Raw genomic sequence first — 22,852 nt, forward strand, 5'->3', positions numbered from 1 at the left:
CAGGGTGCTGGGATCAGTGGTGAACCAAACACTCCATTCCATCCTGGAACTAATGCGCTGGTGGGGAAAGCAGACGTTCCATTGTCTTGAGTACTCCCATGTGCCAAGACTGAGAAGAAAGGAAGAAAGGGAGCACACTGAGGGGGAGGGGCCCTCAACCAATATAAAGTATCATGGGAGGGCTTCATGGAAGAAGTGGTATTTAAGCGGGGCTCTGAAGACTGAGTGTTTCTCAACCTTAGCACTATAAATATTTTAGGCTGGATAACTTTTTGTCATAGGGGGATGCCCTGTGCATTGTATGATGTTTAGCAACATCCCTGACTTCTACCCACTAGATGCCAGTTGTGACAACCAAAAATACGTCTCCACATATTGCAAAATGTCCTAGGGGGGTGGGGGAGGTAAAATCCTCCCTGTTTGAGAACGAGTGATCTAGGTGGAAAGGAGAAAACGCTTTCTAGGCAGAACCAACAGAGAAAGAGATCGAGAGGGGTGGAAGGGGGAGATTGAATTATTTGAGGAGTTTTGAGGAACTGTGCCTAGCTGGAGCAGAGAGACTGAAGGGTAGGGTTAAAAGGAGGGAAGCTGGAAAAGCAAGAGGAAACCCGGACACCTAGACCCTTCTGGTCCATGTTGAGGATCTGGGACTTTATTCTTAGTCACGCTGGGATGATGAAATGGTTTGACTAGGTTGATTCAAGTGGAGGCAGAAAGGGGAGAAGGATCAGTTTAAGAGGCATCTAGGAGACAGAACTGACTAGCATTAGGGAACCTCTGAAATATTTTCCCTCTGCTGTTATATTCATGTGGTTAGAGCCCTTCATCCAGGAGGGCTTAGACTGCCATTTTGGATTCACTGATGATTCAGAAATTTCTTCCACGTTGTTGTAACCTGGTCTGTATTTGAATTAAGGTTTATAATATGACAGTCTATGTGCTCTGCTATATGGAATGGATCAATATTTTAAAGAGTACTGGGCTGGGAATCAGAGAGCTAGATTCTAGTCCCACCTTTGCCACTAGCCAACAGTATGAGAATCACTTTCCCTTACTGGGCCTCAGTTTCCTCTCTGTAAAAGGAGGGACCCTCACTTGGCTGATAACCTCTACTCTCCATTTCAATCTAACAGCCTATGAATAAAAATGTTGTCCACTTGATAGAAGGATGACACTGTTTCACTGGTTTCTCTTCAAAAGAAACTCTGTTCTCCCTACTACTTATGGTGAGGCATTTTCTGTTGGGGATGACACTCAGAACTTGTAGGGCAGTGATCAAAAGGGCTTCTGTAAGACAACTTTCCATCTACAAGGAGGCTTTTTTTTTTTTTTTTTTTTTTGCATAGAGACTGGGTTATGCAGTCTTCCCAAGGCCAGGCTCTGGGGCAAGATCTTCCCTTAAGGGAGTAAGCTCTGCCTCTGTCAGTCAGTTTCAGCAGAGGAGGCCGAGAACTCGGGAAGGCAGGTCTCATGCTGGATGGAGAGGGAGCTTGTTCCTGTCTGTGGCCTCGACTCTGGGTATATCTTTGGATTCAAAGATGCAGTCATTTGGTGCCGGAAGGGGTATGAAGCAGGGAGACATGTCCACAGTGGACATGAGAAGATGGGAAGAAAAAGGAAGCCCTTTTGAGAGAAATGTTATTAACCTTCTGGTCTCTGGGTCTTCTGACGTGTTTAAGCAAATGCTACAGCTAAGCCATGGAGGATTCAGACAAGCTTCTAGTCATGGCGGGGAAGAAGTACTAGAAGAGAAAAGCCTTCCCCAAGCCAACGGTGGTGACAGAAGTGGTGGTAAATTTGGGGGACAGGAAGTGGGCTGTCAATGTCCAGCCATCCTTGCACATGGAGATTCCTCTTCCATGGTCAACCTTGGGTGGTTAGGGTATGTATGGTTTTATAAGATGAGCTGGCAGGCTTTCTTAGCTCCGCAAAGGGGTCTGTGGTAGGAAAAAGTTAGAGAATCGGCAACTGAAAGAACCCCACTGCACAGTCATGCGCTCAGGACAGTGGAAATCCTACGTTGGATGTTCCCCAAAGCAAGCACACTGAGACCTCAGGCCAAAACACGTCAGGTTCTACTGGCTCTGGCACCTGTGCTGTTTTTGTTTCTCCTGCTGCGCGCAGGGCATAGTGACTGCCTAGGCGAAGTGCCACTCGCTGGCATGAGATGAAAGGAAGCTGGACAAAGGGGGAAGAACTTCTTACAACTGGATTGGCTATAGTTGGCCCTTACCAGCTGCCCAGAAGGGAAGCACGGGCGGGGTGGGAGGGAAGGAAGGCAGAACTGGGACCAGGAGTGAGGAGAAGGAGTTCGCCTCCCTTTATGGGTTGAATTGTGTCCTCCCCAAAAGACATGTTGACGTCGTCATCTTCAGTATCTTAGAATTTGATCCTATTTGGAGAAAGGGTCTTTGCAGAGGTCATGAAGTCAACACGAGGTCACTAGAATGGGCCCTAAATTCAATACAGCTGGTGTCTTTATAAAAAGGAGAAATTGGGACACAGAGACACACACACATAGGAAAGACGGTGTGAAAAGACACAGGTCGAAGGCGGCCATCTACAAGCCAAGGAACCCCAGGCCACCAGAAGCTAGGAGAGAGGCATGGAATAGACTCCCCTCACCCCACAGCTCACAGAAGGAACCAACCGTCCCCATACCTTGACCTTGGACTCCTAGCCTCCAGAACCGCGACAACAGATTGCTAGCATTTTAAGGCACAGTTTGCGGTGCTTTATTACGGCAACCTTAGGAAACCCACACACCTTGCTGGTCATTCCTTTGAGAGGTGGGTTTGGGAAGTGGCTGTCACATTACTGGGGAAAAACTTTCCCAAAGGGGACAAAATTATTTGGTTTTCAGATTTATTTTAAGGGGCAATGGCATAGTAGTAAAGCAGAAGGAGTTTGGATCTGGACAGAGGTGACACTGGGAATATTTAACCACTGGGACAGGTCATAGCCAACCGGAGAGGCATGTGGTATTGTGCCAGCTCTGGGGTGTCCTGGCGGAACATCAATCGCTGGATCTGGAGATATAGTCCTGGGCTGCAGTCCAGGCCCTTGGGCATGTCACTTAATCTCCCTCGGCCTTACTCTTCTCGTGTATTAAATGAAGATAATAATACCTATTTTGTGGGAACTCTTGTGATGATAAAATGAGATAATTAAAGTATGTTATATGTTTCACACAGTGCTGGGCACAGAAAGGGGTTCTCATAAATGCTAGCTCTTTAGGAAGCCATTTGTCAAATATGGTTTCCCCAGCAACACGTACATTCACCAGAGAAAATTTCCATTTTGCGTCCTCCACACAGTATATGACACATACACAGAGCTAAAGCTTGATTTAAAGCAAATTTTCAAGAATAGGTCAGAGACATTGTGGAGGGTGATTTAGAGGGTCTTGCTGTGGCAGAGCAATGGGAATGTGACCCGGGCAGTGAAATGATAGCGATTTTACTTCTGAGGCTCCATGTCCAGGATTGCAATGACCCACTCCATTCCACCTTTCCACGAAAGCGCTGATTTTCTCCTCTATGTACACAAATGCTTGCATTCGGAGTTCTGAAAACAACTCTCTTCTTTTGATTTCTCATTTTTGTTTCATGGTCAAGGGTGTACACAAACTCACACTTGCTCCGAGTGTTTCCCAAACCTAGGTTCGATGCTTGGTTTTACCTACCTGTTTTCCTTTCAAAGATGTGTTTTCTCTATTGGGACCAGGTGGGTAGAGGCAGAGAACATTACAAAAGTAGCTTTGCAGCCAGAAAAGGGGGCTTCGAGGAAAGAATGGAGTGGAGCTCGGGGGCCTATCTTCTCACTTACACACGAGCCAGCCTCTGAGTTAACAGGTGGTTCTACCCTCTACCCCTCTACACCAGCAAACGGTAGTGCTGTCTGTGTCTTCTCCCTCGCTGCAAACAGATGAATAGGTTCCACGGTCAGCATCTGGCTGACAGCTTTAAGGATGGGGAGGGGATGGATTCAAAGTAGCTAAGCTCCTCTGGGGTCCTAATAATTCAGGAGAGCTAGGAGCTCTAAACGCCAGCGGTGGCAGGAAAATGAATAGGCCTGGTTCCTGACTCTATAGGGCTTTAGAGAGTCTGGGAGGGAAGAGGGAAGTATTTATAGCAGAGAAGTTGCTGGCCAGTTTCATTGCCTCTGAGCTAGTTGATTCAAGCCAGACAATGGCCCTGGCATTGGCATTCATGCATGTGTCCTTGGGTTAAAACCTCTGGGTCACCCCTCTGGGTCTCAACTTTCAAGTGCATAAACATAAAGATAATTATGGTTGCTATCTACCTTTTTCCTCAAGGCTTCTGGCAGGACGAAAAAAGTCTGACATCTGATGAGAACCCTACAGACAAATGTTTCACATTAAATCACCCGTGGAAACTTGTTTAACGTGGAGATCCTAGACTCCATGCCCAATCTGCGATGCAGATTCCAAAGGGCTAGAGTGGAGCCCATTTTTAAGAAGTCTCCAGGGGACGCCTGCAGGGGGCCTTCACCTCCTGAACTGGTACTTTACATTCTAGCATTTTGGATATATGTTTCTTAAGGACCACGCAGTTGGTTAAACTTTGAGAGCCCAGGACAGCTGTGAGCAGCTCCAGGATTACCCACAAGGCCAAACAGGTCCCAGATGGCCAAGTCCCAGAGCTGGAAAAATCTGCACATGTGGGAAAACAATTGTTCTCAGACAGATGATCGGCTTGTGACATTTTGGGTTTTTCTCTTCTTAGTGATTAGAGACTTCTCCCTGGAGAACAGGAGCCCAGGCCAGGGAAATGGGGAAACAGCAGAAGGCCGAGATGCTCCATGATGAGCTCAAGAGACTCTAGTCCTGTAGACAGTGTTCAGCCATCCTTCCAGAAGGGTAATAAGAGTAAGAGCAGATAACTTTTTTTAAGCATGAATGGGCCAAGCGTTATTCTAAGCATTAGCTCATTTCATCTTGATAACAACCTAAGAGGTAGGCTTTAGTATCTCACCCATTTTCTAGATGGGGAAACTGAGGCCTAAGGAAGTTCAGTCACTTGCTCAGGGTCACAAGGTGATGAAGTGTTAGGGTCGGGATTTGAACCTGAGCCATCTGGAACCTGAGACTGTGCTCCTAAACATTACACACACTGCCCTCCTAGGATGCTCAACTGCCTATAATGCATTTTAACTCATCTCCTTCAATGGACAGATTTAAGGCATGAGTTCTGCTTCTCATGAGGCACAAGTGTGAGGCCCTGACAGTGCAAAACTGTGCTCACTTTACATGTATACTTCTCATCTGGAAGCTTCCCATATAACTCTCTTGGACCCTCTACCCTACCTATTTCTCTACACCAAAGAGGAAAACAAACAAACAAAACCAAGTGCCAGGTTTCCACCAAGGCTTTTTTTTTTTTTAAAGTCCTAAAACCACCAGCATCTCCAATTCCATCGAGAGTCTATGGTTATCCTAATAGGGCTGGCATGATATGTCTCGGGTTTCTTCCCGAAACAACCCTTACCTGGGCTTGTGTTTGTAAAACTAACCCCCACAGTATGATTTTTAAACTGAAATTTTTGTTGAGATAACTGTAGATTCACATACAATTCCAAGAAATAATATAAGGAGCTCCCCTGTACCCTTTACCCAGTCTCCCCCAAATGGTAACATCTTATAAAACTATAGTGCAATATATTGACCATATGACCAACACTAATACAATCCACAGATTGATTTTTCCAGCTTTCCTTGTACTTATGTGTGTGTGTGTTTGGTTCTATACCATTTTATCACATATACAGATTCCTCCATCTGCCTCCAAAGTTAAGTTACAAAGCAGTTCCATTACCACAAGCATCCCTCCCGTGGGCCCTTTTAGAACTACATCCATGTCCCTCCTGTATCTCCAAATCCTCTTTAACCCCTGACAACCACTAGTCTATTCTCCATTTCTAAAATTTTGTCATTTCAAAGTATTACATAAAGGGAATCATACAGCAGGAAGCCTTTAGGAGCTGGTTTTTTTTCACTCCACATAATCCCCTTGAGATGCATCCAAGTTGTTGCATGGATCAATAGTTTGTTCCTTGTACTGCTGAGTAGTACTCCACAATATGGATGTAACTATTGTCTGACCGTTCACCTGATGAAGGACATCTGGACTGTTCCTGGTTTTTTGGTTATTGTGAACAATGCTGCTATGAATAGTCACAGACAGCTTTCATTTCTATAGGACAAATGCCCAAGAATGCAATTCCTGGGTCATGAGGGAAAACATTCCATCTGTCATCATTTAGCATGGTGTTAGCTTGAGTTGTTTTGTAGATACTCTTTATTAAGATCAGGTAATTTCCTTCTATTTCTAACTTGCTGGGAAATTATTGTTTTTCTAGTACCTGATGGTAATGGTTTCATGTTGGGTGGTCTTTTTCAATGAGGTCAGATCTACAGGTGCAATCATCAAATTGACCCTGTAGTGTTCCAAAGAATAAAATTATTTTTCACAGCCACATACTCAGATCATGCCCATCACTGCAGTTATTCACAAAACATGTCTTCTTTGCCCTTTCAGACAAGAATCTATAGGGCATCTTTTTGTTTTTTAAGTAGACTCCACCATGGAGCCCAACGTGGGGCTCACACCCATGACCTTGAGATCAAGACTTGAGCTGAGATCAAGAGTCAGACATCTAATCGACTGAGTCACCCAGGCGCCCTTCTGTGGGGCATCTTTAAATCCCCACACAGCAAAATGGCATCATTGTGGCTTGCACACATGGTATGCTCAATAAGTAGCAATACCTAACATTTGTATATTGTTTAACAACTCACTTGATCTTCATGATGACTGTGGGAAATAGGTATTATCAGCTCTGCTTCCAGAAAGCTGAGGTTTAAGGAAGTTAAGTGACTTGCTAAGGCCATCTGACTTGTAAGAAAAGAGCCAGGGTTATCTAAACCCAAGTCCCATGTTGGTTCTGCTCCAGCTGAGCTGGTGGTAAAGAGTGGAAACCTGGACTCCATGACCTCTAAAGGTCTTTTCTGAGTCCAAGGCACTGGGAAGCTCTAAGAGCAGGAAGACGGCAGTATCTATTCACACGAGACTTGCTCTGCCTGGTGCCCAGACAAGAGCTCTCCCCGCAACTGATGCCATGGCTCCCACTGGCAGGAGTCGTGTGACTCTGTCTAGTGGACTAAACCTCCTATGATTCCATTCACATTCACTTCTGACCTGCTTTGCCAATCCAGCACATGCTTGCATTTGAGTCAAACAAACGCTGCCAACGGTTCTGTTTTCTTTGTGTTAGCAACACTGTTTTTGGAGACGTCTACTTTGCTCACCCTTTGAGTTCTTCACGTGGACATCCCCAGCGGCCAAGGGCTGCGTGAACAAGGGATGCTGCATCCCTCTCGCCATGGCCACACAATGTTGGGCAGAGGCTCTTAGTAAACTTATTTGATAAAGATTCATTCATCATGGCCTGTGCCCGGGGCTTTGTGAGGAAAACGGAGAGTGCTGAAAAGATATTGATATCTTCAAGGAGCTGATACTCTTCTTTTTCACCCTTTCTTGGCCAGCACTGAGATGGCAAAGTGGCAGGTGAGAGAGCTAAGGTGAAAAACCCATCAAAAATCCTATACGTTGCAGGCTCATGTTGACAGTCCTTTAAGGGGTATCAGAGTCTGCTCCACAGAGTTGTAACGCCAAAGCCTGAGGTCAGCTCAGGTTGTTGGTGCCTGTCACAGGCCACTGTCCATGAGGGAAGCACCTGGGTGCTCTGGCAGCAGGCTTACAAGTTATCCACCCCCCCGACCCCTGGTGGTCTCCTAACTCTCCCTCTTGACCTCATTATGGTAGATGCAGAGAGGGAAGGGAGTAGTAGGAGGAAAGTAGGGCAGGATTACTGCTTAGTAGAGTCTACATTAACACCCCTTTCTTGGGTTGCAAGTGGAATTTGGCGGGGCCAGCGGGGCCATTGGGAATGTGATGATGAGTACACATCCAGCAACAGAAGAAACCCATTGTCCGAAATTAGCTTTATCTTGCTGGCTCTGGCCAAGCAAGACACATGTTCCTGCTTATTGGCAGGAATTCTGAGCCAGGATGAGGGGAAATCTCAGAAGCCAAAATCCCATCCTGTTCTCTTTTTGGACTTTAAAGAACGCTGTCTCCGGTCTGATCATCTCTCCAGCCACCCTTTCGTGACCCAGCAACATTTCTCCTATTCCTATGGCCTTTCCCACCATCCTTCCATGGCACCAGTGCAAACATCACGTCACCAGATATTTTGGGGGGTAAGTTAGTTACCAGGCACACCTGTAACAGAAAGAGCACTTTTGTGGCCTCCCTGTGGCAGCACCATGGGTAATAGCCAAGTGTTGGAAATAACCAAAATATCCACCAGGAGGAGATTGCTTAAATAAATAATGGGACACAGGTACAATGGAACATGACACAGACATTGAAATCATGCCGAAGAAAAATACTTAGTGACATTGAAAAAATGTTTTTAGCGGAAGATATTGGTGGAAAAATAAAGACGGTAAACGTTTGCGCAGTACAACCTGAATCTCGTGAAAAATAAATGTGTGTTTATATCAGGATGAAGAATTGTAATAGGAGGTATCATAGATTCCCTTAGGGAAGAAATTATCCCTTTTTAAAGAATACCCTCATCAGCTGCTCTGGTGGGTAAGCTGAAACTTTGAGAGCAGTTGGAGGCAAACAAGGTAGAAAAAAAGATGAGCAAACTGCTCTGTGTTTGAAATGACCCGAATTTGAGAGTGGAAGAGCTTGAGAGACAGAAAAGGGCTGGAGGGGGAGAAAAGAGTCTGAGAAGCATGGTAGGTTGTTGGAACCTGCCAAAAAAAGGTCAGCGGTCAATAAGAAAATCCTGGTAGTCTGCCAGCCAAATGAGTTTTAAGAAAAAGAATTTTGAATATTCAGTTTTTGAGATGTAAACTCCTTGTGTATCCCATAACCTTCAGGAACTCTACAGCCCCAAGTGGTGGTACCAGGGGGTGTGAAAGGTAAGGGGCAACAAGGGGAAGCAGAAGGCCCCCCCCGCGGCCCCCCCGGGGGGAGAGTGAGTGGCATCCTGAGGGGACCAGGGAAGGAGACCAGGGGGTCCCGGCGGTGGCCCCAGCACAAAGGACCCAAACTCCTTGTTTCCCAAATAAACTAGGGAAAGGTAGACCTTGAAGTGAGCTAGCTGATACACGTTTATACGAACACAGAAGAAAGACTGGAAGGAAATAAATCCAAACAGGAAAGAGTTGGCTGGATGGCTGGATGACAAGTGAGTTTTAGTTTCTCCTTTGAATTTCTTTTATTTGCAATATCTTCTACAGTTACAATGTCTTACTTCTGAAATTAGACGACTGTGTTAAAAATCCCCTCCGCCCATTATGTCTTCAAAGAGAGCAGGGGTGGGACTTGGCATCAGAGGTGCAGAGAAGGCTGAAGCGTCTCCTGAGCATTAAGTACAGCCTGTTCCCGGGGCCCCTGCCTTGGGAAGACCTGGAGACCTGAGAGGGCCCTGGGCATGGTGGCAAAGGTGCACCTGCAAGGGTGAGTTTACGAGGAGGGTCCAAGGGACACACCTACTGGTGCTTTCACTCTCAAGATGCCCCGGCGAGCCCAAGGCTTTCCTCATCTGACGCCAGGGAGGAAGCACAGGAAGTTGGCACCACCAGCGTGCACACAACAGGGCAGACGGGGCAGGCACGAGGCTGCCAGCCTCAACGGCCTCTCCCTTGGATGTCTCCCTCTCACAGAGGCCTTGCCTTCCTCCACTGCCCCTTCGCACCAGGTAGTTTGCTTGCTTGTGAGGCTCCCCAGGGAACCCAACTGAACACGCCAGGTAGGAAGCACCCACACTGAAGGCCGTTGGGTTATACCTTGCTCACCTCCCCTGCCCTAGAGCCACTGACCATTCTTCTGTTTGCTCCCTTGCTCCCCATATTCCCTCATAACCTCCTCTGCTGGGTCCTCCTTCCGCCCCTCTCACATACTTCCCTGTCTTAGCACCTCCTGGTGTGGGAGTCAGATTTACATAAACCATCACTTATGAAGTGTCTGTTGTGTGCCAGGCCCTGTGCTAGGCATGTGTGCATGTATCCTTTCATGTCCATCACCATCACAGTCCTGTGTGGTGCGTATTATTACTCCCATCCTTTAATGGAAACACGCTCCGAGAGATCAGGACCTGTCCAAGGTTGATGGCGGAGTCATTGGGAAGTCAGGATTCAAACCGACATCTGCTTATGCTAAGTAAATTCTCTCCCATTAGGGCCACATTGCCCTGCAGGTTTTCTGCCTTTCTGTTCCTCTGTGCGCTCTTTCTTCCCTCCCATCCCCATTGGCAAACACAGGGGGACACCCCTTCTCACTATCTAGGTGTCAGGGACGAGTCCACACACGTTCCCGATGACCCTCTACAGGGTCTCCACAGCCTGAGGGTGCAGGCCCATTCGAGCGACGAGCTTAGTTCTGACTCAGGGTGAGCAGTAGGCCCAGAATCACATCCCAAAATGCTTGGATCTGGCCCAGACTCCTGAGGGATCTTTAGCTTTGGGCCAAGGGTGGCAACTGTCTGAGACACTATAACTTAGCCAGCACCTGTTGCCTGTAACTTTTGGCCTTGACAATCTTTCTTTCTTTCTCCTTTCTTTCTTTCTTTCTTTCTTTCTTTCTTTCTTTTCTTTCTTTCTTTTCTTTCTTTTTCTTTCTTTCTTTCTTTCTTTCTTTCTTTCTTTCTTTCTTTCTTTCTTTCTTTCTTTCTTTCTTTCTTTTCTTTCTTTCTTTCTTTTTCTCTTTTTCTTTCTTCCTTCCTTCCTCCTCCCTTCCTTCCTTCCTCCTTCCTTCCTTCCTTCTTTCTTTCTTCTTTCTTTCTATCTTTCTTTCTTTCTTTTTCTTTCTTTCTTTCCTCTTTCTTTCAAGATTTATTTATTTATTTTTAGAGAGAGAGTGAGGGGAGGGGCAGAGGGAGAGAGAGAATCTCAAGCAGACTCTGCAGTGAGCATGGAGCCCGATGGGCTCAATCTTACAACCCTGAGATCACGACCTGAGCCGAAACCAAGAGTTGGACACTTAACCGACTGAGCTGCCAGGAGCCTGGCAGTCTGTTTCTGAAAAATTTTTATTTATTTTTTTATCACCAGGACTTCCTGGCCTAGAATAACTAGGATTGCCATGTCTCTGATGGTGAATGACTGCCTGCTTAAAGTCTGAATTTTGGAATAATCTGGAAAGACCTAGCAGTAATAGGTACTATTTGGTGACATCAATTTAGATTGCAGAGCCCAGATAATATTTTAAATAGGCTTCCAACTCTTGCCCTAGTTTCTTTCAGAGACCCTCTGTCTGACTCTATCATCCTGGGAGGCTGTGAGGTTTTGGTTTACCCCCATATTTGCAAGGGTTGCCTTGGAAATCTTAGTTGGGATGCTTTAACGATTATTTGTCAGCACATACCAGTAAACTAGAATAAAAGAGAGCTTGTTTCTTGTCTCTTTCCTAAATCTGCCTGCTCCCAGAAAGAGAGGCTGGGGGAGCGGGTAGCTAGAAGGCCTTCAAAAGCCTAGACAGTTCAGTCCTTGTGAAAGGACACTTGGAGGGTACGGACCCAACCCCCACTGTTTACATTTGGGGAAACTGAGGCTCAGAGTGATGTGACTTGTCCAAAGTCACAGGGCAAGTTAGCAGCAGACTCTGGACTAGAACCCCAGTTCGCACTACCCCCATGCCATGTTTTGAGGAGAACAGAAAAGGTTTAGATTTGGGCTGTAAGGAGCCATGGCAAGTGTACAGTAAAGATTCAGTGAATAAGTGGGTTTCCTTCCCATGCCCAGGCAGCTGTATTTGAGGTACTGATGGCCAGGATTTCCGAAATTCAGGGGCCAATAAGAATCTGGGGCACTGAGTACACATGCCATCCCTTCCTCAACACCAGAGGCACATTGCTAATGTTCAGGACCCATTTATATCACAAGATCTGACTGAACTCTCTTCCCTGCCTCATTGGTAGATTCAAACTGTCACTAACATGCTACTGAGTCAGAGGGGCATTCTCCTACTGGGGGTTCCATGTTGTCAGGATCTAGTTCTGTGTGTGGATTCGGGTGGTAGGCCCTGCAGAAAGGGGGATGAATCCTACTGTGGGAGAGTAAGAGAAACTGGGGGGCTTGGGATAATTTTGCTTGACATCTTTGGTGTTACTGCCTGACGAGGCTAGACAAGACATAGATAATATCCAGAATGGCACTAAAAATCATGTTTATAAGGTGGGTTTTCTTCAGGAAAGTAAAAAGAAGAAAGCGGAACTACCCATGATTTCTCTAACAGATAACCCTGTCATTTTCTTAAAAAATAAAAGCAATCATGCATATAGTTAGAAAAGTCAAATACTACCCAAGATTTAAAATAAAAAACTTAAAAAAAGACATGAAGGAAACTTAAGTGCATATTGCTAAGAAAAAGAAGCCAATCTGAAAAGGCCACATACTGTATGATTCCAACTCCATGACATTCTGGAAAAGGCAAAACTATGGAGACAGTCAAAAGATCAGGGGTTGCAGGGGTTGTGGGGTAGTGTGTAAGGATGAACAGGCAGAGCACAGAGGATTTTTAGGACAGTAAAAACACTCTGTATGGTACCCTAATGGTGGATACATGTTATTATACATTTGTCCAAAGCCATCCAATGCACAGCACCAACAGTGAACTCTAATGTGAACTATCAGCATAGGTTCATCATTTGTAACAACAGTCCCACTCTGGTGAGGGACGCTGATAATGGGGGAGGCTGTGCACATGTGGGGGCAGGGGCTCTATGAGAAATCTCTGTACTTTCCCCTCCATTTTGCTGTGAAAACTGCCCTACAAACAATAAAGTCTTAATAATTAAAAAAAAAAAGTTAAAGTCTCCCTAATTCCTCTGCCTAGTCCCCTTTTCAAGTGAGGTTAACAGCTTCACTTGAATGATTTCAGATGATCTTCTTGACAGAGATACGTTTATGCTACTTTATATCTTTTCTTACCCAGGGAATCCTTAAACACTGTTCTGCATTCTGCCTTTTCATGTAATAACAGCTTTTGGAGACTGGTCTGTATCCACACACACAGAACTACCCCATTCTGTATAATGGCCACACAGTTCAGAAAGAATGGCATGAAGATAATCTTTCTGAAGAGCTGGAAAAGACCTTGGAGATCTTGGAATCCAACCCTCGTCTTTGTAAATAAGAAAGCTGCAGCCCAAAAGAGAAAAGTCCTTGGCCCAAGGCACCAGCGTGTGAAAAACTTGGAGTCCAAGTCCTTGTTCACCAAGTCACGCTTCCATTGTGTTCTCAAAGGTGGGGATGTCAGAAGAGAAGTGGGGAAATCTTAGCCTTCAGAGAACACCCCTAGCATTCTCATTAGATGATTTTTTTTAAAGCACGTGTGTGTGTGTGGACTATGAAGCAACCAGCATTTAAGGGACTGTTTTAGTATGTGTGTTTGAAACAATATGGGAGAGTCAGTGTGGATAGATATTTAATACAAAAACCAGGCATCAAGAGAGTTTTCCTAGTGGATACTATCCAAGTATTGCTTTGATCCTAAAATTGTTAAAATTGGAGGTGAGCATTTTCCTTCATTAGGTAGGTCCTCTATTTTTTTCCTCCTACATATCCCTAGCCACTTAAAATGCTAATTTACACTTCCAAGACTTTATACTTTAGGAAATACACTCACATTGCTCCTTGCCCTCACCCTGTGAGTCAAGCTGTCAGGATTACACCCATTTAATAAGAGAGTAAAACCAAGGTCAGGGATGTTGTGAACAGATTAAGTTCCTGTATGGTGAATGTGCCACCAGCGGTCATGTGAGTCCACCTCAGTTAGTGTTCCACTAGACACAGGGCCAGCTGGTCTCTTTGGTGCTGGTTTGGGGGATTCTTTGTTTTTGTTTCTTGAGAGATGAGGTTTGGGCCCACAAAGCCAGAACCCAGTACCAGCCAGTCATAAAAACACACACTAAAACACAAATATTACTTTCCAGGATGTGAGGCGAGCAAATGTTCCACACGACCAGAATAATAATGTGTTCAACTTCATTTGGCACTAAAACTGAAACATGTTTTTCAATAATGGTATCACCACTCTCATGACATTAAAACTGACCAGGTCTAGAGTAATGCATTTGGACAATTCCAGATGTTATTCACCTAGTGCGTCATTTTTTCTCATTGTGTCCACAAAGTAATTATTGAGACAGTAATGGCTAAAGTGAATTCCTGCTCTTAACACTTCCACTCAAATTTCTCAGGACCTCCTGACTGTAATTCTCATGCTCTGAAGCGAGGGGGACAGAAAAGAGGAGGAAGTATGGGTGGGGCTCCTGCAGCCTCTAGGCTCACTGGAGATTATGACTCACCAGCTCCTCACACCTCTCTGTCCATACAAATTCAGGTCACCTTCCTAGTGACAAAAGGGAAATTCTGACCTGGTTACAGAATGCAGGACACTTTCCTCTTAACCACCCAGAGTGGCCAAGGAATGGGACTCCTAATCATACAAGGCAGAATCACAGGAAAAGGATGTTTGACCTACAGAGTATAAGACTGGAGGAGGGGCAACTGAGGTGCCCTAAAAATGCCAAGGCTTGTCCTTGTTACAAGGTGATGAGATGTAGTCTATGAGATGAGATGTAGTCCATGTTGCCTCAAAGGGTAGACAGAATATGGATAGATCAGGGGCACCTGTGTGGCTCAGTTGGTTAGGCATCCAACTTTTGATTTCGGCTCAGGTCATGATCTCAGGGTCATGAGATCAAGCCCCATGTGGGGCTCCCCACTCAGCATAGAGTCAGCTTGTCCCTCTCCCTCCCCTTCCCCGACCCCTGTACATGCCCACTCTCTCTAAAATAAATAAAATAAAATATTTTTAAAAAAGAATATGGATGGATCAATAGAAATTTCAAGGAGGCAAATTTTAGCATTTAAGGAAGAAACTCCTAAAAATGGAGGCTGTGAGGTGAATGGTTAGGACTACAGGCTTTGGAATTATAGAGTGGCGATGAGAAATCCCAGCTTGCTACATAGTGCTATGTGACCACAAGTGAGTGACTTAACTGTTCCAAGCTTAAGTTTTCTGTCTCACAAAGTGAGATCAAATGAAATTATATATATTAAGTGTATATATTTATATGTATAAATCATATACAATTTTATAAATTCATATACATATATGTATTGTGTGTGTGTATTTTTTTTTTTTTTAATCAAAGGCGGGGACCTTGTCCTTCATGTTTACTCCTGTATACTCAGGCCCCATGCCCAGGACCTAGCACATATTAAGTGCACAATTAATATTAATGGAATGATTGCATTTATTGGATCTTTAATATGAGACAGCTGCTAGAATAAAGCATTTTCATTCAGTTCTAACACATTCATGAAACATCAACTGGGTGCTAGGAACTGGGCTTGTCATGGTGGTCTTTATTGCCATTATTATTATTATTATTATAGTTGTTGTTTTGTGGTGGTGGTTGTTAAATGGGTCATTTAAGTGGTGGTGAGTACCTCTAATGTTGGAAATGCCTAAGCTTATGCTAGATGCCTAGTTGGTAATGTTAACAAGGAAATTCACACACCTGTGTAAAGTTTGAGGTCACATCCAAATCTGAAATGTAATTCTGATTATATAACTCTCGAGACAGCTATTTAGCTCCACTTCTCACTTTTGTTCTTTACACACAGAAACACCATGGAAGGGAAACATTTGCCCCATGAGCTTCCTCCAAGTAAACCTCATCTATGATTTGAGTGTTCTTTGAAAGTCTTTTTGGCAGAAAGGAAGGGAAGATCTGCTTAGATACATTTCAACCTGAGATTCTTCTAAATCAAGTCAACCTTCCTTGGCACTACACATATTGCCTCCTTTTCAGAAATACTTGGGAACGTTGGTTTGGGTCCTACTAGACATGGCATCATTTTATTGCTGATATGAAAATGTATATGTACAAGAGAAAGGTAATGAGCTTTACATTGCTATGAATGATTTCAAGGCCACATGAATACCACCAGGAAGACTAAACTCCTTTCATTTTCAATAGCATTGTCTTTGGATTTTTAAGTCTGATACCACAGTTAGTGCTAGAGGTTTCTGCTATGTGGTTGGACAGGACTAATTATCTTGGTGCAAATGGAAAACTCTGTTCCCAACTGAACCTCTGACTTCCCAAAGTCACCTGGGAATTAGGCACTTGATGATTGGTAGGTTGAAACATTTGGTTTTCATCCTAGATATCTGGAGAAGGCACAGCCTGGGGTAAGGGTAAAAGAGAACAGCTCTAAGAAGAGAAGGTCCCATCTGGAGGTCACTCCCAACTTGCAAAGCTCTGGGAGCAGCTTTTGGCTGCTCTAGATCTTGGCCTTCCTGTCCTCACAGCAGCTGAATCCCCTTGCCTTGGATGGGACACTCCCATGCATTGTGGCTGTAGGGACTCTGCCTGTAAGGCATCCTAAATAGTTTCTGGCCAAGATCCACCCAATTCATTTCCCTTGCAGGTAGACGAAGGACCTTCAGAATCTACTTTAGAAACTCACTCCAAAGTCTACGTTCAGAACGTTCTTTCCTAGAAAGCATCCTACAAGTTTCAATTCTCACATCATTTCTTGGAAAATGATCTTAGAGGCCAGAGATTTATTGGCAAAGGTGTTGCCCAAGGAACAGTCTCAGATCAACAGTGGCTTGGCCAGTCAAGCTCTCTCACCCAGAGGGCAAGCTCTTGACTGAGCATCTTAGCATGAAGCCCCTCTTCTTTCCCCTTCCCCTGACCAATTCTTACCCCTAAAACTTATCTTCTGGCCAGTGGGTTACCAGTTGTCTCTAGTCTTCATCTCCTTTTTACCACTCAGTTCTTGCATTTATAATTCATCCATCTTTATGCTTGGTTCTCTGGTTCCACATCCATTTCTGTTGAGTACCCTTTGTCTTAGAACCTGCCTCAGAGTCTATATCTAATTTTGTCCCCCTTAGATGTATCTACCCGGTCAGCTTCTGGTATCCCATTGAGGGCGACTTCAAGGGTGGGTGGCTTATGCAGTCAGAAGGGCTCTGTATTTGGTTTAATGCTCTGTTATTGTTTCCTTGAAATTTCTAACAATTTTATCTTTGGAGCTGTGTTTTGTAAGTGAAGCCTGATGGGATGACAGAGTGCAAACATGAGCAGAGGAGAGAGGCACAACCATTCTTTGCAGCCCCAGTTGCACATAGCATTCAGGATGCCCCATGAGCACAGAATTCCGGTGGCCCCACAGTGCATGAGAATTCAGCAAGACCCAGCTTGAGTATAAGGTAAGACTGTCAGGTCTTTAACTAAGTAAGCAGGCAGACATGCTGACAGTCCCAAGAGGCATGCTTCCCATTCAACCCAGAAATTGCTTCAAATACAGAAAGAAAGCAATAAGCACAAATGACCTAAAGCCCCATCATCTCCTTTCTTACTTATGTTTCTACCCGGTACTAGCCAACCGCTTGTGCTGCAAATGATGACGTAGAAGGAAAGAGTAGGGTAAGAGTAGGGAATACTTCCTTTTCCTTTCCTTACTCAGTAGAAAGCCAGACTTGGTGGGAAATGCACACATAAAGAGTGCGTGGAAAGAAATGAAATAAAAACCATTGAGTTTGTTTTGTCAGCATTTCCACTGTTCTAGGAAGAATAAACTACATATGCATGTATAAGCTACAAAATGTGAATTGTGTAATTTACGTGAATTAACATACAAGGTAAGTGCTTTCCTATTTCCATTTAAAACTAGCATCACACAATATAAAGATGAACAGTAAAATTCATGCCAATAATTTAAAATTAAATTTTAATTTTCTTATACTGACATTAAATAGCAAATAAAAGCACCATGTCAAATCGAGAGAGAGAGATCATGAAAGAAAGGAAAAAAGCTTTGTCTTTTAACATCTTTAATGATACTTCCCCCACACACTTTTTGAATAAGGAGCTCCCTATTTTCATTTGCACTGAGCTGCACAAAAATTATGTAGCCCTGGTTCCGTGGCTTTAAGACATGTCCATCCCTGGCCTTTTCCCAGTGTGACCTCTCTAGGCCTTGTCATACCGCTGTCCTGGGGCTTTTTATAGGATCAGTGGATATTATCTGCCCCTTTGGTAAAATAAACAACAACAACAACAAAAAATCCCTTAAATGTAGCTCTATGTAGATGGGGAAATGGGTAAAATGACATGGTAGGGACTTAACCAAAGTCACAGGGTGTGCGAGGGATAGAGGCACAAGCTGATCCTCATCTAGATCCAATGCCACAGCCTGTTGGCACTCATCTACACTGCGGGCATTTGAGTCTTGAATGTCATTTGAAAATACCAACAAAGTCATTACATGTTGCACCCTTTTGATCACACCCAGCTGGGGCCACCACAGCCCCATAGGAACCATGTGGAGCAAAAGGCTCTGCCTTTCAAAAGATGCTGCACAAAACATTCCAAGGCCCCAGGGGAGTCCTGTGTCTTGTCCAAGGTCAACAGGAGTCAATCAACAGGCCAACACATGCTTCCTTCGCAGCTTTAGTAAGGATCAGAGTCCTACATCGCCCCAGGCAGGTCAGAATATCTTTTCAATCACTGTATCAAAGTCATTCAAAATTCTGAAAGAGTGGGATGCTTCCCATATATAATTTTTTTTTTCTTAAAGAATAAGACAGGTAAAATCAAGTCCAGGGGTCTTGCAGTACTGGCCAGATCCCTCCTAATCAGGAGGAACTCCAAGCCAGAACAGACCACACCCATGGGCACTTTGACAACTGCCTGCACACGCTTCGTGTGACCCCCTCAAGTCATCCAAATGAATTTTTAGACTAACATCTCTTAGCACATTGCACATTCTAGCTACCCCCTTGCTATTCTCTTGGAGCCTTCCTTGAAGAGTGCCAGGGTCCACCAGACTTAGGTTTTTTCCAGAAGCCCCACAACAGCATTTTGTGAGGTGCCGAGATACCCTTAGCAACATGGCCTAATCCTCCGGGTACTTCTGGGCTAGTCCAAGTTCCTTCCAAATTTCAAACATCTCTTTCTATGGACAGATATAGAAGGACAGGTCTTTGAGAGTGCAAACGTCTTCAGACTGCTCCCACCAGGAACTGGCTGGGCTGCTCAGCCAGCACTGCAGCCTGGATGGAAGGCTCAGGTGCCTTTCTGCCAGAAAGAACGTGCAGCTGTGGTCTCCTTCCTATCAGCAGGTACGAGGGGGACAGGGTATCTTCTGGGCCACACTGCACTGCTCTGGCTCTGACAACAGTAACAGCGATCTTTTCTTCCCTTTCCATCAAGTGGTAATCATAAACACTTAAAAATTTTATGTCGCCCTTTCAAATCTTCACGAAAATATTAAAAATGCTTCTCATATAATGGTAAGTGGGAATAAAAGCAGGATACAGGAGGTCCTGGCTTTGTAAACAGTTTACATTTATGTATGGAAAAAAAATACAGGGAGGAAATATATCACAAGGGATGTCTTTTGGTGGTGGGGTTAAGAGTAATTTTGCATTTTTTTCTTTAAACTTTTTGGTATTTTCTAAAAGAAAATATACTTTAAAGGTACGTATTACTTTTGTAGTAATACGTATTACTTTTGTAGTAGTAAGAAAGGATACTTTCTTATTAGCTAGGATTTCTCAGACAGTAGTAACAGATTTTAAGCATTATCCCAAAGAAAACCAACATCAGGCTTCTCCTTCTTCTCTAGGTGACTTCCAGGATCCCTTCTCCCAACTGAATTTTCTATAAGGATAAAGATTTTGGCTTTGACAGGACTGCTCAGCTTGTAAGTACTCTTCTTTTCTCTCTCATTGAAACTTGAAAATACTTAGGAAGAGCCCTATCAGAGTTTTGAATTAAGGTCCTGCATTTCTTTCTCCTGGTTCCCAGGGCTCAGAGCTCCAAACAGAAGCCCACTTGAGACTAGATTCAGGGAGGCAGAGGCCTAGAGGACAGTGACTTTGCGCATCAAGGTGTGATGGCAAGAACATTGATTTTGGAGTTGAATGGCTCTGGAGTTCCCTCAGGGTTTTTTTTTTTCTCTGCAATCTTTTAGCAAGTTGTTTTAAAAGTTAAAAAGCGCATTGTATGTAGAGTGACTAGCACAGTGCACACAGTAAATTATTAATACGAAGAAGGGATGAGCACTGGAGAAGGCAGCAGTGGGGAAATCTGCTATTGCTACTCTCCACTCTCTTCACCACTCAAGTTTTCCAAGTGCCTGCAGGGTGGGGGTGGGGGCGGGGGTCAGGAGCTGGCGGGATCTCAGCCCCGCCCTGACTGGGCTTGCCTAACCAAGGACACATCTTTGGTTTCACCAAGGAAATGTGACCACTTCTCGGGTAGGAAATAGGCAGTCCTAGCCACAGGCCAGCAGCCAAAAGCGTGGGGTGAGGGGCAACCCTAGAATGCCCATGGCTAAGACTAAATATAAGACTCCATTACCACTCTGAAATCACCGCATTAGTGATCCAGAGTGCCTCTGCCTCCACCCACGGCCACTCTGCCCTTTAACTATTCATCAGGCAGAAGCAAGTATGCCAGAGGCTTACAGGAAATAAAGAGAATCAAGCTGCATGTTATGATGGATTGAGATAGTCCATCTTTGCTATAGGACTACTTTACCTAGTGCCATTATTACTAGGACTGCTATGGGCACCACTATTTTTACAACTGCTACTGGTCTATTAATCCCTTACATTTGTAAACTACAATTTATAAAGTGGCTGGGTTTTGCCTGATTAAAGGTGATACTGGGCATGGCATTATGGGAACACAGAGTCAGCCTGGCACTAGACACCTCAGAGGGAACAGAGCAGAATTACTGATATATTTTTTTTTCATCCCCCAACTTCCTGTGCCCAAAACACATTCACCCTCCCCAGGCCACACCCTGTCACTCTCCTGAAGCTCCTGTGCTCCAGCTGTCCAGAGCTAGTTTAGGCAACTTCAAGGGTTAGGGATTAGGAGTAATGGCCTTTTATTTGGCCAGAGGAGCTGGACCATGCCCAAATCCCACCAAACAGGGTGAGAGAGGAGTATAGAATGCCTCTCCAAATATAAGGCCATTGCGCCTGCCAACATCTCCCACCTTCCCGCAGGAACGCCCTGGAATGACCCAAGCTCTTCCTTTTTTTTAAAGAGACTTTAAATTTCCTGTGGCAAAGTTAAATTTTTAAAAATGCCTGACTTTGACCTAAATCCCCAAAGTGAACTCTGGAATGTATACCTCACCTTCTCTGAGCTCTGCTGGGGCCCCCTTTGCCCTCAGGCCCTGCAGTCAGCTGGGAGAGGACCAGTGCTACACCGAGGGAGGATGTTGCACACAGCTCAAGCCCAACCATGAACTAGCCTCCCTTTGAGATCGCTCTCTTCACCTGGCAACCAGGGGCCCCAGCAGAGCTCAGAGAGAAGAAAGTGGCATTTTGGAATCCATTTTGCTCAAGATGCTGAAGGCATCGTGACAAACTGCCCTTTGCTATCGAGGCCAAGGGAACTTGGGGCAGGAAGGACCTTACCCATCGGGATGCTGTCAGTGAGGGCGAGCTCTCGTGCCAATGATACCTGAGGAAAGGGGCCACCGGGCGTGCGGTGGGTGCGGGTGCCCACCCTGGGCGCTACTTCCCGCATTTGGACCCAGGTCCACTGGTGGGCAGTAGCAACAGCAATCGCCACCAGGCCAGCGGGGCTTCTTCTGTCTGTCCAGTTATTTTTAGGTGAGATTTACGATGGATGAGGGGGAAGGGACACAGGATGACAACGAGTTTTGGGAGGTGTAATCCTAAAAGTCACTTTTTCCAAAGCGCCCCCCTCCCGAGTCCTCCATCCCGGAGCAGCACGGTGCCAGCGGGGAAGTGGGCAGCGCGGGCGCGCCGCAGCGGTCGGCTGGGACCGGAGGGCCGGGGCCCCTTGCCGGGCGCTGGGCGGGGGGCGGGGGACAGGCGGGCAGGCAGGGGAGGAGGGGCCGGGCGCGGCGCGGCGCAGCTCACCTGCCAGGCTGTTGTAGCAGTCGATCTCGATGGCTTCCACTGTCTTGCTCTGCTCCTCCGAGAGGCGGCCGGGGTTTGGGGCTCCGGGCGGGGAGGCCGCGCGCGAGTCCCGCTCCTGCTCCCCGGGCACCGGCTGCAGCCCCTTCAGCTCCAACAACGCCCGGTGGTATTTGCCGATGGCTTCGCGGAATTTCTTGTCCTTGTAGCACTGCGCCCCTTGGCTCTTGAACTCGTGCGCCCGCCTGATGAACTCGGCGGGCTCGGCCGCCGCCCCAGCCTGGCCGTGCGCCGGGACCCCGCCGCCGCCGCCGCCCGGGACGCACAGCGGCGGCGGCGGCCGCTGCGCCTCGCCGGCCACGGGCGGGCTCGGGTTCCCCTTGGCCGCGGCCGCCGAGCCCTTCCTCTCCATCCGGCCGCCGCCCGGCGCCCCGCGCGCGCCGCGATCCGCCCGCCGCCGCGGCCGCCGCGCCCTCCCGGGTTTAAAAGCGGCGGGCGCCTGCCCCGCGCTTGGCAAGCTTGGCCGCGGCCGTGACACCCCGCGGCGGTCTGGCGCCCCGCACTCCCATTCTCCTCGCCAGCTGCGGTAGGCTGCTCTCTCCTCCTCCTCCTCGGATTGCTGTCCCCTCCCTCCCTCCCTCCCCCTCTCCCGCGCCGCCCGCCCTTCTTCCTCGCCCGCCTCCCCTCCCGCAACCTGCGGGCGATGGCGACCTGGCCCTCGCGGGCGCAGGGCTAGCAGGATGGGGGACCGCGGGCCCGACTGGGGTGGCGGTATTGTCGCTGACCCGGAAGAAGCTTGGCTCGCCCGAAGGAGGGGA

The 22,852-nt window shown here is 46.3% G+C and overlaps 1 protein-coding gene across 1 annotated transcript in view; it reads right to left on the reverse strand.

The window, feature by feature from the left end:
• The window catches only part of TTC9 (tetratricopeptide repeat domain 9), a 29,643-nt gene extending 7,197 nt beyond the window's left edge, over positions 1-22,446 (reverse strand). The window contains exon 1 of the mRNA XM_028100405.1: positions 22,038-22,446. Coding sequence (XP_027956206.1) covers positions 22,038-22,446 — 409 coding nt within the window. The remainder of the gene's footprint in view (positions 1-22,037) is intronic.
• Between the last annotated feature and the right edge of the window lie 406 nt (positions 22,447-22,852).

Source organism: Eumetopias jubatus, unplaced genomic scaffold (assembly GCF_037043125.1).
Source record: "Eumetopias jubatus isolate StellerSeaLion01/CBP00866 unplaced genomic scaffold, mEumJub1_p1.0 scaffold_7, whole genome shotgun sequence".
Lineage (NCBI taxonomy): Eukaryota > Metazoa > Chordata > Mammalia > Carnivora > Otariidae > Eumetopias > Eumetopias jubatus.